Raw genomic sequence first — 17,360 nt, 5'->3', positions numbered from 1 at the left:
CCTGTTTCCCTATTCAACACAGATACACAGACTTCCCCCATTCTTGGACTTTGCAAATACTGACACAGGGATTGGGATTAAATGTGTTTAACTGTCTATACTGTATCTTTGTGTGTGTGTGTGTGTGTGTGTGTGTGTGTGTGTGCATGATTTAAAAACATTTCTTTACGTCAGATGTTCGTTTATGTTGTTGAAAAAACAATTCTGAAAGGAACAACAGATTCGACTGATATACGATTTTTCTTTTCGTTTAAATTTGATAAATGCAAATGAGAATGGTCTTTGGTGTATTAGTTTATTCCTGAAAAAAGCATCTTAGAAGTCTTGCACCTTGACGTATACATGTGACTTTGAAAGAGCAAGTTAGTTTCGTTTACGGCAGCGAACTCAGACGAGGTCATCTGAGGTTTCATTGCTTGAAACGAAGATCAAGAGATTATATAAAACTCACTATTCTGCTGGTACGTCATATAAAGCTCTAGAAAAAAGAGACAAGTCTGGATTTTTCTTAAGTTAATTCTACTCAAACATACGACTATAAATAGTAAAATGAGAGACACTGAACACTTGGAGTGGCTTCATTTTTTCCAGAGCTGTATACTGATGCTTTCCTGTTGTCTTCATAACATCATGTTTCGTACTTGATTTCATGTAGTGGACATTTATTGGCAAAACTTATTTTTACAGTAGGCTACAGTAATTACTAAGTATTTATTTGGTATTGACATTTTAATTGTGTTACTTTTTTTTTTCTTGTAATAAGTACGTTATTGCACAGAAACTACAGTTGAAATAGTATGAAAAGCCTAATGCCTAAAAGGGTTAAAGTCCACACACTCAACACAACTTACGATGTGTCAGAGGCAGGGCACAGTGAATGTAATCATATGTTCATGTTCATATCCAAATGACATATAGAAGGATTTAGTGGCTTTAATGGCTGATATAAACAGCAGGTTGAGCCATTATCACTGGGGCCGGCTGCATGTTGACGACGACCACAGTCGTGTTTTTCTTGCGATGTTTCAACTCGCGCTGCATCTGACACCAGTTGCACCAAACACATGCGCAGGAGGTTGCGATGTCCTTACAGAGAGTCCCCTGTTAAAAAAAAACAAAGTACCAATTATGTACCTTTTTATGTGTTATTCAGTTATTATTCAAAGAGCACTTATTGTGCTATTTTTCAGGTTCACACTGGTATTGCAGTTTAGCCTCTCTGCGAAAAATCATTCTGTTTAGAGCCTTAACACAACTCTCTAAGACCCCCCAACTGCCCTCTGCCTAGAACCTGGCCAATCTGCTCTGATTGGCCAGGTTCCCTCATGGCAACCGGATAGCAACAAGCACCGCCCCCTAGCTTCACCGCTATACTGAGCGGACTGCCTGCAAGCCAGGGCAGAGTTGAGCAAGTTCCTCGTAGCACCTTTAAAATAAGAATTCAGTGAACGCTGGTTTCACACGTGCTTTACCTTGATGTTATATCTGTGTCTGATGCCGACCCTCAGGGACACTCCGGCGGGCGGGACACACAGCGGGATCCCCACCGCGGACACTATGGCCGGGCTGCACATGTCACACAACGGCAGATAACGGTTCTCTCCAAACTTTTCTGCAACCGTGCACGCGAGGCATGGGCAGCACCAGAAACCATAGCAACCTGAGAAAAACAAACAGTTTTGGTAACATTTCACAATAAGTGTACATTAATTAAAAGTTTTTTTTTTCTCTGCATTTTCAAGCTTTATTTGATAGTACAGAGTTGAAATGGGGAGATAGAGAGAGAGGAGGGATGACATACAGTAAAGGTCCACGGGTCGGATTTGAACCCGCGACCACTGCAACGAGGCCTCAGTGAATATGGTACACGCTCTATCCACCACGCCACCGGAGCGCCCAATTAACTGTTATTTAATGCTTCAACTAACTATGCTATTAATGGTTAGTTACTGCTAATTAAGCCTTAACTAACTGTTGATGCTTAGTTATTAATGGTTAGTTAATGCATGGTTAGGTTTAACTATGCTTAGTTAACAGTGTTGGGAGTAACGCGTTACAGGAAGTAATGCATTACTGTATTGCATTACGTTTTGCTGTAACGCGGTAATGTAAGGCATTACAGCAAAACAAATGGTAATATGTAACGCGGTACATAGCTCAGAAACACGCGTTACAATGCATTTTAAACCCGAAATTGACTGGTTTGTTGTTTTTATACAAATTGGCCAACACCGCGAGTTTCGCAGAGGAGAAAAAAACCTACGCTAATGTTACTGCTAGAGGAGAAGAAAACTCGATTTGCTGCTACAATTGATTCCAAAGATGCGCTAGCCTACTGGCTTCCGTCTCACTGCCCAAGTTATTGAAAACTTTTGTGGTGTTTGGAGACTCTGACGTGAAAGCACGTATCACTCTGTGCTCAACGAGCCCCTCCCCATCTAAGAGCACTCGGAGGCGGTCAGTCTCGGAGCAGCCCCTCGGAGCGAGTCCCAGCCTGCTGTCAGAGCAGAGAGGTGACACACCTCCGCGTCCAGGCTGCAAATGAATCGCGCTGTTGTTAGGTGCAAAATCGGAGATAGTGTGCCACGAAGCTATTTATGCTGAAGCGGTATTGCTGGATTTAGGAGTTATTTAGAGATATGGCAAGCAAAAAGTTGACGAGTAGGGAGTTGGTGTTCACTCTTTCTACGGCCCCGGTCACGGTGCGTCCATGCGCAGCAGTGGTGCAGCCATGCGACGCAGCATTATATACAGTATCTCACAAAAGTGAGTACACCCCTAACATTTCTTCAAATATTTCATTATATCTTTCCATGCGACAACACTGAATAAATGACACTTTGATACAATGTCAAGTAGTCAGTGTACAGCTTGTATAACAGTGTAAATTTACTGTCCCCTCAAAATAACTCGACACACAGCCATTAATGTCTAAACTGTTGGCAACAAAAGTGAGTACACCCCTAAGAAAACATTTCCAAATTGGGCCCAAAGTGTCAATATTTTGTTTTGCCAACATTATTTTCTAGCACTGCCTTAACCCTCTTGGGCATGTAGTTCACTAGAGCTTCACAGGTTGCAACTGGAACCCTCTTCTACCCATTCATGACGACATCAAGGAGCTGGTGGATATTAGAGTCCTTGCGCTCCTCCACCTTCTGTTTGAGGATGCCCCAAAGATGCTCAATAGGGTTTAAGACTGGAGACATGCTTGGCCAGTCCATAACCTTTACCCTCAGTTTCTTTAGCAAGCCAGTGGTCGTTCGGAGGGGTGTTTGGGGTCGTTATCATGTTGCAGTACTGCCCTGCGGCCCAGTTTATGAAGGGAGGGGATCATGCTCTGCTTCAGTATGTCACAGTACATGTTAGAATTCAATGAACTGTAGATCCCCAGTGCTGGCAGCACTCATGCAGCCCCAGACCATGACACTCCAACCACCATGCTTGACTCTAGGCAAGACACACTTGTCTTTGTACTCCTCACCTGGTTGCCGCTCCACACTCTTAACACCATCTGAACCAAATAAATGTATTTTGGTCTCATCAGACCACAGGACATGGTTGCAGTAATCCATGTCCGTAGTCTGTTTGTCTTCAGCAAACTTTTTGTGGGGTTTCTTTTGCATCATCTTTAGAATAGGCTTCTTTCTGGGATGACAGCCATGCAGACCAGTATGATGTTCTAATGATGCAGAGTGCGGCGTATGGTCTGAGCACTGACATGTTGACCCCCCACCCCTTCAAGCCCTTCAGCAATGCTGGCAGCACTCATACGTCTATTTTCCAAAGCCAACCTCTGTGTACGACGCTGACCACGTGCACTCAACCTTCGTAAACTGGGCCGCAGGGTGGTATTGCAACATGATAACGACCCCAAACACACCTCCAAAACGACCAGTGGCTTGCTAAAAAAGCTGAGGGTAAAGGTTATGGCCTGGCCAAGCATGTCTCCAGACCTAAACCCTATTGAGCATCTTTGGGGCATCCTCAAACAGAAGGTGGAGGAGCGCAAGGTCTTTAATATCCACCAGCTCTGTGATGCTGTCATAAATGGGTGGAAGAGGGTTCCAGTTGCAACCTGTGAAGCTCTAGTGAACTACATGCCCAAGAGGGTTAAGGCAGTGCTGGAAAATAATGGTGGCCACACAAAATATTTACACTTTGGGCCCAATTTGTAAATTTTTTCTAAGGGGTGTACTCACTTTTGTTGCCAGCAGTTTAGACATTAATGGCTGTGTGTCGAGTTATTTTGAGGGGACAGTAAATTTACACTGTTATACAAGCTGTACACTGACTACTTTACATTGTATCAAAGTGTAATTTCTTCAGTGTTGTCCCATGGAAAGATATAAAGAAAAATGTGAAGAAATGTGAGGGGTGTACTCACTTTTGTGAGATACTGTATATATTAATATTATCATATTATAATGATAATAATGATGATAATAATAATAATGAAGAATAGAAGAAAAAAGGAAATAAAAATGGTGGTGGGTAAAAAAAAATCATAAACGCCTACTGTTTATATGAGTTTTGTGGTGTAGTTCTAGTTCTAGTTTACAACTGTTGGCTTACAACAAAGTGGACATCATTACAAATGGATGGAGGGGTGAATCTGATTAAATAAATTCAACTCTCTTTCAAAATATCAGGTGTTTCATGGAAATTACATAATAGCCTACAACATGGCCGCCACCATATGACGTCATAATATGCTAATTAGATGGGAAAATGTACTCCCCAGATAAACTTTAGGTCATTCTCAATATTTGTCTCATTTACACTTTGTCTCTATCTCAAACCACTTTCAATCCAGAGCCTTCTGAAATTTAAGTGTCAAAATCTAGTATTTTTAAAAATAAAACCCGGCGCCTAAAGGGTTTGCTTTGATGCAAATTATGAAATCTTAACATAACGGCGGCAATGATGGTGCGTAAAGGACAGCGCAGTTGGCAAGCTCTCCTCAGCACTAAAAGTGCTGCAGCAAAAAAGTCACAATAAGAGTTGATCGCTTTGTCGATTCATGCCTCTGACACACACGTCGACTCCCAACATAATGAGTGGATGCTTTGAATTAGCAAAGGAGATATATATTTAGGCTACTATTGTTATTATAAAATGTCACGCAAGAGAGACGATAAACAAACATAATGGGCTGTTATCATTTAGATTAGATGGCAAGATGATAAGGCAGATTCTTTGGAACAACTAAAAAAGACAAAAGTTGATGATGTGAACAACTTGTTTGTGCTTTGAAGTCGCCAGAACGCAAGAAACAAATCTTTGAGGCTCAATTTACTTTTTCAATCTACAGTAGTAGGCTCTAGCTCTATTGATATTAATATAGGCTAAATAAATACCTAAAGATACAGTATTTCTATTATAAAATGTATTGCACCATGAGCCACAACTGTGACCATTATATTATATAGCATAGGCCTACTTGTGTTAGCCTTAAGCCTCAGTCATTATGCCATACCATGTCACCTCCTGCTGTGTAATGAGCTGCATTGAACACAAGAAGATCTATTGAGAACACCAAATCCATATTTCATGTTATTTTGGTGAAAGTAATGCAAAAGTAATGTAAAAGTAGTGTAATGCCTTACAATTCAAAGACAGTAATATTGTAATGTAACTAACTACTTTGAAATGCCAGTAATAAGTAATAAATACCGCATTACGCTTTTGAAGTAACTTGCCCAACACTGTTAGTTAACTAACTTAAGCATTAAGCATAATGGTTAGTGCATGCTTTGCTAATGTGTGTTAAACATTAGATAACAGTTAATTAATGTACCCATTTGTGTTACCGCAGTTTTAGGTGGGAATGCATCTTAGTCTTAGTGGCTTTATTTGACTAAAGAAGGACATACACATCAGAAAAACTATTTTTTTTCAAGTTTAAACACAAAAGTTGACATCATTATGAAAAAGTACGATTGAAAGTTGTGGCGATTGTTTTCTTACAAGTATTACAGTCTGCACAACAGTCGAAGAGGCCGGTGTGCCACTCGGTCATTGGAAGAACCGCCATTGGCTCTTGAACTTTACCACAGAGAGAGAGAGAGAAGACAACTAACCTGTCATCACACAGGAATCAGTATTCAGCAAGAACACAAGGGTTTAATGTATGAAATGTAATTCTTACAACCCATATTCATCCATAAGAGTTGATGATCTGAGTCCGTCTGAGTGGATTACAGAAACATCTTGTGATATTCATTTTTATATTAAAGGTGCACTATGTAACTTTGGGTGTGTCAGAGAATTGACATTGCAATTGAAACTGCATAGTGCACCTTTAATTGAAAAATTGTTCAAACTAACACATTCTTGATTTCATAAGGATATTAGAAACACTGATAGTGTGTGTGTGGGGGGGATATAGTGACTTTATGATATTCCATTGGCCTCTAGTTGTACAGTCAGTGGAAGTGCTAGTCCTGGTCATTCTAAACCAGTGTTTATGAGTGGAGTATGAATGGGGTAGATATTAAAAAGCTAAATCTGAATCAACTTTTTGCCACAAAAAAATCAAATAATTCACAGCACGAATTACATAATTAAGCAACAATTTTTTTTTCCGACTTCAAAACACAGTGGCTTCTTAAAGGCCACACCCTCTTTACCTGTCTGTCTGACTCACACCTAACCTGTTCAAACTGTTTAAACAGGAGCCTCCATATGAAAACAAACGGTGATGCGACGAATATAAAAGCAAGAGGCAAGATCAAGGCGCAATGTTATGATGAAATAAATAAGTAAAAGTATATCCCAGGTGTATGCCTATTGCATCCTAACTAGATTCTTATTATGGTCAGATGTAGTATGTAGAATAGAAGAAAGGAAAGACTATGCGATTTGGAACCTAGGGTGGGAAGCTGGTTTGGAAGTTTAGCCTTTTTGGAGTTAAATGGACAGAAACATTTGCATTTTATCCTATTCTAATACAATAATTTTTATACTGTATATTCATAGTAATGTTTCACTACATGGCTCTATACTGTATGTGCCGCACATACAATTGTGCCATAATATTTCAGGAAAAAGGACAAAAAAAATACTTTAAAACTTTTTAAAAAAGTAGAAAAATTTAAACTATTTCCACGTTATACATTTGAATATATAACATGGCCTCGTGAAGCTAAAACATAGATAGTGTTTTGATGGTGTTGTTTTACATTTTACAAACCACTAATGAGTTGTTGCTCTGTCAGATATATCACATGATAGCTATGAGAAGACAGAACGTAGTTTGGAATGCTGTGTTTAATTTTTGCATAATCCTTCTGGAAAAAATTGAGGAAATGGTCCAACTCTTTATAGTTTTAAGAAATGTAACTGTAGTTTCAGAAATTCTGTCATAACAATTTGGCAGAAAATGCCCAGTAGAAACTACCACGATGAAAAAATAACAATACAAAGACTTCAATAAACATTTATTAGGCATTAACTAACCATTAATAACTGCTTTGTTAATGCTTATTTTATTAACTAAGCATCGACTCACCGTTATGCTTGGTGAATGCTTAACCGAACATAATTTAACGAAGCATATATTAATGCCTAACCGAGCATTAACTAACAGTAGATAACCAGGCATTAACAGTTGCTAATGTTTAATAAGAATTAACTACACATTTACTAACGGTTAATAGCATTAAATAACAGTTAATTAATGTACCCGTATTGTAAAGTGTTGCCCTGTTTTTTTAATAGCATATCAAAACGTCTTACCTGATACGACTCAAAATGCTTGTTGCCACTTCAGAAAAATGTGAAAGAGAATATGCCTTGTGTGAGGAGCGGCACCTCATAGACACTATGTAACTGGGCCTGTGTATATCTTGGACAGTCATTTTAGTACATCTTTGTAAACACTGGGTGTGTCTCACCTCTTAGATGTTTTTACAAAGTCTTGTTGTTTTCCAGGGCATTACCAGGATGTTACACGGTACAATGGGGAAAATATTTTTTTTATTCTTTTAATAACATTTAATATTCATTTAAAAATAGTAAATCTGTTCGGGGACTAGAGATATCATGAGTGGAAAATCAAACAAATAATCTTGATAAATGCTGAAATAAGAAATGTGTAACTATTTATTTCCTCTTTTTTCCATTTGCCTACAACCACACTAGTTATTTCTAGCCATGCTGGTCAGCAGCACAGCACCTGTTTTTTGTGTGACTCCAACACATCGTCATTGTGCCATTGACTTGTGTCGCCCTTGAGTGTGTAAAAGATGTTAAACTGTATTTTGTTTATGATTTAAGTCAGACAAATTTGTCATGTGCTATCCAGTCATATCGGTGGACAGGGCGTGGCTTATTATTTTGATGAAGGCCTTGACAAATATGAAAATGTCAATTAATGTCAACTTAAAAAAGTTTTAGCAATATATACAAACTGAATGACTCTTAGCCTGCTACCAATACAGCTAAGTATAATGGTATTCTGTCAGATATCAACATAAAGTCATACTGTCATGATCTGCTATGTTCCATATTGTATGCTTGATCCAGATTTTGATATAGACTTTAATACCATCTAGTGGCAACCCTCTGAACTACAAAAATATAACAAAGTAAGTAGTAGTTGATTACATACTGTAGCATCTCTTGTTTGTTAAACATTTTTTTTGTCATTTTATTGTGATTTCAACTTCATCAACACAGACACCAAATAGTAATAATGAATAATAATGATAATAATGAGCCATTTTGCCATGGAGTGAACTCCATGGCAAAATGTCACCTGTATTAATCACACATGATTTATTCAACATAAATGCAAACATGAAACGGTGACAGACAAGGATAGGAAGATAATTTAAAAACATATACAGACATCAGCACTTCCACATATTCAAATTGAGCCACAAGTTTACAATAGTATTTCACCTTAACACAGATAAAACCTAAGCCTTTAGAAAGAGGGAATACTCATTATATACCAACATCCACCTTAAAATTCTCACAACTATCATCATTGCAGCATTGAGGATTATCAGTGGATTTCAATGATAAATTCTACACTTCTGTCTTTAGTGCAATTTAAAAAAAATGGAAATTAAGGTCAAAGCCAGGATTGTATTGTCCCTGTCATCCCCACACCTAACCCAAAATAATAATTATAAAATAATTATAAATGTTTTGTAGTGAAAAAGTACAACACGGTTGCAGGACAGACAATCGGCTTTAAAGCCTCTTGAAACCTGGTCTAAAATAGTAACGATCAAAATATGATATCAAAGTTGGTCGTCTCAATAAGCTTTTTTTATAACACCTTGTAAAAAAACTAAAGGTTTTACTGTCTATTGTTTGCCAGGACTGTGTGGGCGTGGCCGTATCAAGTCTCCATTGCAACAGTCACTGTTTTTATAGTGATAGTGGAGGTTATAGGTTAAGGGGACAGCTAAACTTCAAGGTCCACCGCACACGCACAACCAAAAGAGCTTTTGTATGAGCATCTACTGAGTTAAATTGTGGAATAAGTTAAGTGTGGAAGAACAGAAAAGCCAAAACACAAGACAGTTTACAAACAAATATAAAGACATAATCTTTTCCAAAGTACAGAAATGTACATTTACATGGACATATGTAGACTGTAGTTTTGTAATATACATGGTATTTGTATTTATAATATTTATATATAGTCATAATATACATGTATAGTTACTTATAATGTTTATGAATTGTTTATAGTATTTATATAGAATTGTAATATTTGTATATGATTATATTAATTATTCATAATCAGTGTTGGGTTATTTTTTAATTAACGGGGTAATCTAACTAATTACTGTTTCCGTCGTTACAACGCCGTTATCGTTACTGAACGTTAAATGTGGTGCGTTACTATGAATTGATTGAATAAACTGTGCAATCCGAACGGACCCCTGGCTCCATACTACACAAACTGCTAGTAAGGTGACCGGTGGGTTAACAACAAGATAAGAGATTGTCATTTCTTTATGTGTTTTATTCAGTGTGGATGACATTATAACTGTCAGTTAGCGCCGTCACATCAGTCAGCCGGAGCGCCTGTTTAGTGAAGTTTCTTTTTTTTTCTCTCTCTGTTGTGTGAGCGTGCAAGTTGCCCCAGTAACCACCTATCAATCCACGGTTGAAACTAGCTTTCCCTGAGTGTGTTGCCCATGTGAGAAAGTGCTTGGAGTTTCCCGATCTCTATTATAAGTTATCATTTATGCACATTATTAAACGGCCGCGATTCGTGGGTCGCAACAGCTGTTTGACGTCAAAGAATGTTTACTTTTGTTGGGAACAAAATAGCCTACTTGAAGTGCAGGATACACCTCTTAGCTTGCTGTCTGTGTATGTGCATTAATTATTCGAAAGTGATGTAGCCTACTTTTCTGTTCTACTCATTTCAACTGACTTGTGAAAACTGCTCAGAAAAATCCAAATTCTTTGACATATAGCAATTTTATTAATTTTTTGACAGTAGGCCTAACGCAAATAGTTACTTTCCCTGGTAACTAGTTACTTCTATTATAAAGTAATTCAGTTACTAACACAGTTACTTTTTGGAGCAAGTAGTGAGTAACTATAACTAATTACTTTTTTAAAGTAACGTTCCCAATTCCCTGTTCATAATATACATAATTATTAATATATATATATACATATATATATATATACATACACATTATTATAGCTTTTTATCATATTATGTTATTACATAATACTAACTATCCAAGGTAAATTGATCTGTTAAGGGGTAGGACTAGATAAGTTGTTTTACTTCCTCCCACCCCCTTTCGAGCATGTAGATAGTGTGTCTGTTTTTTTTAAATGTATTCATCTATTACTTTTTAAACTTGTTTTTTATTGCTTGCATGTTTGAAATAAAGACAATCAATCAATATCCTGGAGACTTGCTCTAACCATGACCACTACTTGCCTAACCCAAACTGTTAACTAAACTTAAGACTACCCTTACCTTAGAGAAAATAATGTCAAGGAGACTTCCATTTAGTTACAATTTCACAGAGTAAAAAGTAAGTATTTAAGTAGCAATTTAAATTAAAATAAAATTATAAAGGAGAATTACACTTTATTTAAAAAATATATAAAATTTGTTTTGACAGGTGCCTGGGAACTTAAACAAAACAACAATAATCATAATTTTGATTAAAATCTTGCTGAATCCTGCAAAGTCTTCACCCTAAAATGTCATTATTACATTATGGGGAATTTATATCTATTTTGTCCCTAAAATTAAGGTACGTCCCCACAATATCACTGTGAAAACAGATCTGTCCCAACAACATTAGTAATACCAGCCCACACACACACATACACACACACAGTCGTGTTTTCTTAACTTAAGTGGACATTACATACTTACATTCATATCCTGGAGACTTACTCTAGCCATGACCACTACTTGCCTAACCCTAACTGTAAACTAAACCTAAGTCTACCCTTACCTTAAAGAAAATAATGATATGGGGACTTCCATTTTGTCCCAAAAAGGAAGGCACGTCCCCACAATATCACTGTGAAAACAGAAAAATGTCCCCACAACTCGACACACACACACACACACACACACACACACACACACACACACACACACACATTTATATATTATAATTTATGTGACACTTTTATGAAGGGGAATTTATCATTTATTCATTCATGGTGTACAGGAGGCAAACTAATCCAAGGAAGCGTGCTAATGCCATCTTGTGGCCTGATGGCAATGTGCAGGCTGATCTGAAACAGGGCAGCCAAATCAGATGAACCACTGTCTGATCATAGGCTTCAAAACTATTCAAACCTCTGATAACTTTATTTCAAATCATACAACATTACATATTTATGATTTAAGTAGCAATTTAAATTAAAAAAAAATTATAAAGGAATTACACTTTATTTAAAAAATATATCAAATTTGTTTTGACAGGTGCCTGGGAACTTAAACAAAACAACAACTATCATAATTTTGATTAAAATGTTGCTGAATCCTGCAAAGTCTTCACCCTAAAATGTAATTATTACATTATGGGGAAGGGATATGGGCTGAAATGATGACGGGTCAGTTTCGTCTTTGTTCTTTTTCAAAATTAAGGAAATATTTGCAGTGTATAATGACTTTGGTAGCTTTTTGTTTTTAATTGACTCTTTAAGCATTCTCAACAATAGAGGGGCCTCGTCATTTGCATATGCCTTATATAACTCTATACCAAGGCCATCAGGGCCAGCTGTTTTTCCTTTTGGGATTTCTTTCATTTGAAACTAGTTTGGGAAGTGGCAGAGAATGCAAAAATGTAAGGATATCCTCGAGCAAGATTTTGGGAGCAGTACAAGTCTTCATAAAACTTCCTGAAAGAGTAATATATTAACAGGGTCTGTGACTAAAGAACTTGAATTAGGTTTAATCTTGGGAATATCCTACTGGCTTGTGCACCTTTCAGCTGATGCGGGAGCAATCGTCCAGGTTTCTCTCCCAATTCAAACTGCTTGTGCTTAATTTTCAGAAGTAAAGTACTAACTTGTTTGGAAAGAATTATATTCATGTTTCAATTTAACAACATACTTCAGTTCAGGTTAGGAGGGAGCCTCTCTATACTGTTTTTCAAGTGAGCTGTAATTCTGAAAGCTATGTCTCCTTTGCTTTTTTGTGCGGCTTCATATGATATCACAAATCCTCTTAGTACTACTTTGAAAGCATCCCACAGAGTTGAATCTGAAACGTTGCCTGTGTCATTGAAAGCCACATACTCCTTAATAAAACCTGAAAATATTTTGCAGAATACTTCATCATTAAGTTAGTAAGAATTAAATTGCCACTTGCCTTTTCCATTCAACATCGATGCCAATAGTGACAGGACTATGATCTGATATTAATATATTATGGTATGGTATTTTGATGCAGGGAATTCTGATGTCTATTCTTGTATAGGTGCCATGAACTTGCGAGAAGAATGAGTATTCATCCTCGGTGGGATGCTGAATTCTCCAAATATCGACAAGGTTTAACGATTTCATCAGATTATTCAGTACAACTGTGGAGTCCAAAGGGTTAACTGGGGCGAGAGGAAGATCTATTCATAAATGTATCCAATGCTGGGCTTACACTAGAGGACTTTGAAAAGATCAAAGACTGACACCCTCTCACATCTAAAGAGAATCAACTCACACCTGAAGACAATACATCATTAGTTCTCTGAGTTTTCAGTCACAGACTGATATTTTGCAAAGACAGGGGTCTCATATTGCAAGACTACAACTAGATTTCTTTTGAGATAAATATTATTTCCAATCCTGCTACCGGGGAATAAAAGTGATTTCAGTCAAATAAAAAGTTATATTTTAGCAGGTAAAATGGACTGAGTGGACTCTAATCTTAAGTAAATATAAACAACTATAAGCCGTCATCACGTAGGCTAAATGTCATGCCTGATCACGTTAAAAACAGCAAACGCGATTGTGATTATTTAATTAAAAAAAGTTAATTCAATACTCGAGCGGGGGACATCCTGTAGTTATTTGACCAGTTTTATTTGCTTATCCCCCAATAACTCTAACTCTAAATGTGATGCTAGAGTGTTAAGGCTGCGCAGTTGTCAGCCTGGTTCTTCAGCCGAGGCTGCTAGATAAAAGTGTCCGAAAAGTGTCCGCAGCCGGACACAGGTCATGACTAATGCCGCTCCTGCTGCGTCGTGTTTGGTGCTGGAGAGAGCGCACTGTGACTGTCAAATCGTGTGAAAAGTTGTGAAGTGTAAGCTATTTAAAAAATATTTCTTTCTTTCTTGTATTTTTGCTGCTGGTTCAGCTGGTACAGTGTAATTTCACGACTCAGACAAAGTCATTCCTGTTCATGTGCTGATGACGGATGAAAGGGTTTAATTAAATAGAGGTGTTAGGAGTGTCCTACACCTGGGGCATCAATGGAACTTTGAAAGAGTCTGAGGCATGAGGATGTGTGGGTGGTAACAGGGTGTATATTAACGAAAAACAAATTCCTAAAGTTATTAAAGAAAATCAAACTAGTTTGACACCACTATGGCAACTTGAGTTTATCTTTAATTATGCGATAAACATGCAAGGCAAGGCAAGGCAAGGCAAGGCAAGGCAAGGCAAGGCAACTTCATTTATATAGCACATTTCAGACACAGGGCCATTCAATGTACAAATACATCAAGTATAGAACACACACACACACAAAATAAACAAATTTAAAAACATGGATAGAAATACAACATTTAAATTAAAAGAAATAAAACATTTGAACAAAAAATTAAAATTACAGGTTAAAAGGGAAACAGGAAAGTTTTGAGACCCGATTTAAAAGAGCTGAGAGTTTCAGCAGACCTCAGACTCTCTGGCAGTCCGTTCCAGACATTGGGTGCAAAAAAGCTGAATGCCGCCTCTCCCTGTCTAGTCCTAGCTCTGGGGACTTTTAGAAGACCTGTCCCAGACGACCTAAGAGCTCTGGGGCCGGTTTCCCGATAACGTCATCTCTTAGCGAGCTACGAAGACTCCTACGTTATGACTTACCAAAGTTGTTTACCTCTGTAGTCGTGGTTCCCGAACGGTCTCTTAGGAGAAACACTCCATACGTCGTACGTACACTGCTGAAATCGATTGCTCAGAGTTCGATTTTCCATTTCCTGCTTATTTCATGCGAAGCTGCATGACAAGTCTTTGCGAATAAAAGATTACTAGAAATCCTTCTAAGCCGAAACATTTATTTAACACCTCTTGCTTTATGATCTAAGTATCTTTAAGAACAATAATCACGTTTCGTGGTGGGTCAGTAAGGAAGCTGAAAGTAGAATATCGCCAATGGCCTATATCAATAAAAACAGACGGCCCAAACAGCGTCCAAATGAGCTAAAATCCTAAATACAATAAACAGTAACATGGCACACTTATTTTAAGGTAAGCTTTAATTGATTATTCATTAATTTTTTCACACGTTTACATGTTTTGAGGCGGAGAATCCGACGCACACTGCGGAGCTGTCAGCTGAGCCGGCTCAGCTGACAGCTCCGCAGTGTGTGGAACACAGTGCGATGGTTCTAGTGTTAACCTTGGTCGAACGTATTACCATAGCCTATAGGCCTACTGATTTAAAAAAGGTAGCCTAGGCTATAGAAAAATATAGAAACAGCGGAGGAGATTAAGATTGTTTCCAGCAATTATTTTCTTCATGAATGACTTGTGGCAGTTCCATGCGCAACAGGGATGTCACTCGTGTCCGTTTTACGCATGGTGCTTACGGAAGGAAATGTGGGGGTCTGTAGTAGCCAAGCCTATCTCTGGCGATGCCACAGCGATCGCAGGGACTTCACTTGTCATTAAACTTATAAATCTGACTGTATTTCATATCAAAGGGACACAGCGATGACTGTATTAAATATCAAACTGATAAAAACGATCCGACTGTAGGCTGTAGTGTAGCCTATCACGTATAAAGTAGCCTATTTTCATATTGACGGACATCGCATCCTGACTATGACTATGTAGGCTACTTATAGTTTGAACACTTTGTGAATCAGAGTGAATGGTATTCTGCTAAAATATATAGCTTACTTTAAATGTGATATGTACGCTATATACAGTTATCGTTTTTAACAGTTTGTTATTTAATAGTCATCGCTGTGTCCGTTTGATATGAAATACAGTCAGATTTATTAGTTAAATGACACAAATGAGAGCTGAAACATCCCTACGGTAGAGCTAAGAAGGCTCTGCGGGCGCTCCAGACCAACCTTACCAACGTAGGACGTACGAAAGAGATTCGTAGCAAAGAACGTTTCGGGAAACAGGCGAAACGTTAAGTAGGAACTCTACGTAGGGGTTACGAATGACGTAGCGTTAAGACGGCTCTACGAAGGCTTTGGGAAACCGGCCCCTGGTTGGTTCATAACGGATCAGCAGATCAGTAATGTATTTTGGCCCGGCATGCGTTTCACATCACCCAAAAACTATATCTATTAAAATGATCATACAGTTGAATCAAAACTTCTTGAAAAATGTCCAGTAAAAGTTGAACATAAACCTTTATAAAGTTGGGATTTAATACAGGATTTTTGTATAGACTGTACTAATTTTAGCTAACTGTTTGTGCTTCTTCCGATTGTGTGCAATATGTTTGTAATTCTTTCGCGTGTTAAATCCCCGGTAAAGTCGGCGAACTTCCTTGTCTGCATCTTTTAATTTAAATTTCATCAAACATTTATTTTTCTTTCTTGTACTCTTTGTCGCTCGGCCAGTCGTTAAAGTGTCATGCCACAACACATATAAAAGTAAAAAGTAAAACATTCAGTGTATCGTCTAGGAAATTGGTACACAGAACTATCCATAAACAATGTGTTGTGCATGTGCTGAATACGAAGAGAGTGGAAGATTTTAGGAGTTTTCCACACCTGCACCACTCCCGCATCAATTAGAATAATTAAAGATTCTGAGGAATGAGGATGTATGGGCGGTGTAACTAATGTTATCACATTGTATCACATTAGTTTGACAGCACTTTGGCAACATCTTGAGTTTAGTTTTAATTATGTGATAAACATGCGTTTCACTTCACTTCAAACTATATCAACCAAGATCATACAGTTGAATAAAAACTTCTTGAAAAACATGCAAAAGTTGACCATTAAAACCTTTACGAAGTTGGATTTTAATGCAAGATTATTGTATAGACTACTAATTCTAGCTAGCTGTTTGTGCTTGCTCCAATTGTGTGCAATATGTTTGTTTTTCTTTCCCCATTTCGCTAGGCTTGTTGTAATTATACATATTGTTTTAACTATATGTCCAGGGGCCTACTGATAACAGGCCAGGGACTACAGCTGGAAATAAGCCATATAAGCTAAACTGCTCATTTAATCGTAAAGTTAATTGAAGGGGACTTTTCATGAAATTATAAAATAAAATACTTACACAAATTGATCATGAATTATAATAAAATGAAACACAAATTGATCATGAATTATAATAAAATTAAATCCATCAGACTAGTAAAACAGAATGGGCCGTGACATCATGCCTTTGGTGCTTTTGGGCGTAGGACTGAAACAGCACTTTCTCATTAGAGGTGATGATTGACTTAACATCAAAGAACGAGTCAACACACAGGTGAACAATGGAAGGTTTGGTTCAGTTGTTGTGAAGAAGCATCCAGATATTTATACACCTGAATGTCCTCAAAGAAAAACCACATGAATTTTAACCTTTTTCCCACGATCAAATGTGAGGTGGTGTCAGTGTTGTATAGCTTACTTTGAAAATCAGAATTGATAATGTACAAATGAGATGAAATTATAACAAAATACAATTCAAAAAAGTCACATGACAGCATAACATTCTATTTA

At 37.6% G+C, this 17,360-nt stretch overlaps 1 protein-coding gene across 1 annotated transcript; it reads right to left on the bottom strand.

Annotated features, from left to right (window-relative positions):
* Positions 1 to 333: 333 nt before the first annotated feature.
* Positions 334 to 7,762, bottom strand: LOC307254226 (cornifelin-like). Its single transcript, XM_080032518.1, has 4 exons — positions 7,741 to 7,762; positions 5,971 to 6,048; positions 1,473 to 1,660; positions 334 to 1,101 (listed from the first exon to the last, which is right to left on the bottom strand). The coding sequence occupies exons 2-4, from the start codon at positions 6,035 to 6,037 to the stop codon at positions 934 to 936; spliced, it is 423 nt and encodes a 140-aa protein (XP_079888644.1). The 5' UTR covers positions 6,038 to 6,048; positions 7,741 to 7,762; the 3' UTR covers positions 334 to 933.
* Between the last annotated feature and the right edge of the window lie 9,598 nt (positions 7,763 to 17,360).

Source organism: Ammodytes marinus, assembly GCF_949987685.1.
Source record: "Ammodytes marinus genome assembly, chromosome: 8".
Classification (NCBI taxonomy): domain Eukaryota; kingdom Metazoa; phylum Chordata; class Actinopteri; order Uranoscopiformes; family Ammodytidae; genus Ammodytes; species Ammodytes marinus.
The sequence above is the reverse complement of the archived record's forward strand: the minus strand, read 5'-3'. Positions and strand labels throughout refer to the sequence as shown.

Coding starts and splice junctions, on each gene's coding strand:
- LOC307254226 (XM_080032518.1), bottom strand. CDS start 6,037: ATGGCGGTTCTTCCAATGACCGAGTGGCACACCGGCCTCTTCGACTGT. Junction 1,661..5,970: donor TTGTGCAGACTGTAATACTT/GTAAGAAAACAA, acceptor TGTTTTTCTCAG/GTTGCTATGGTTTCTGGTGC. Junction 1,102..1,472: donor GACACAGATATAACATCAAG/GTAAAGCACGTG, acceptor TTTTTTTAACAG/GGGACTCTCTGTAAGGACAT.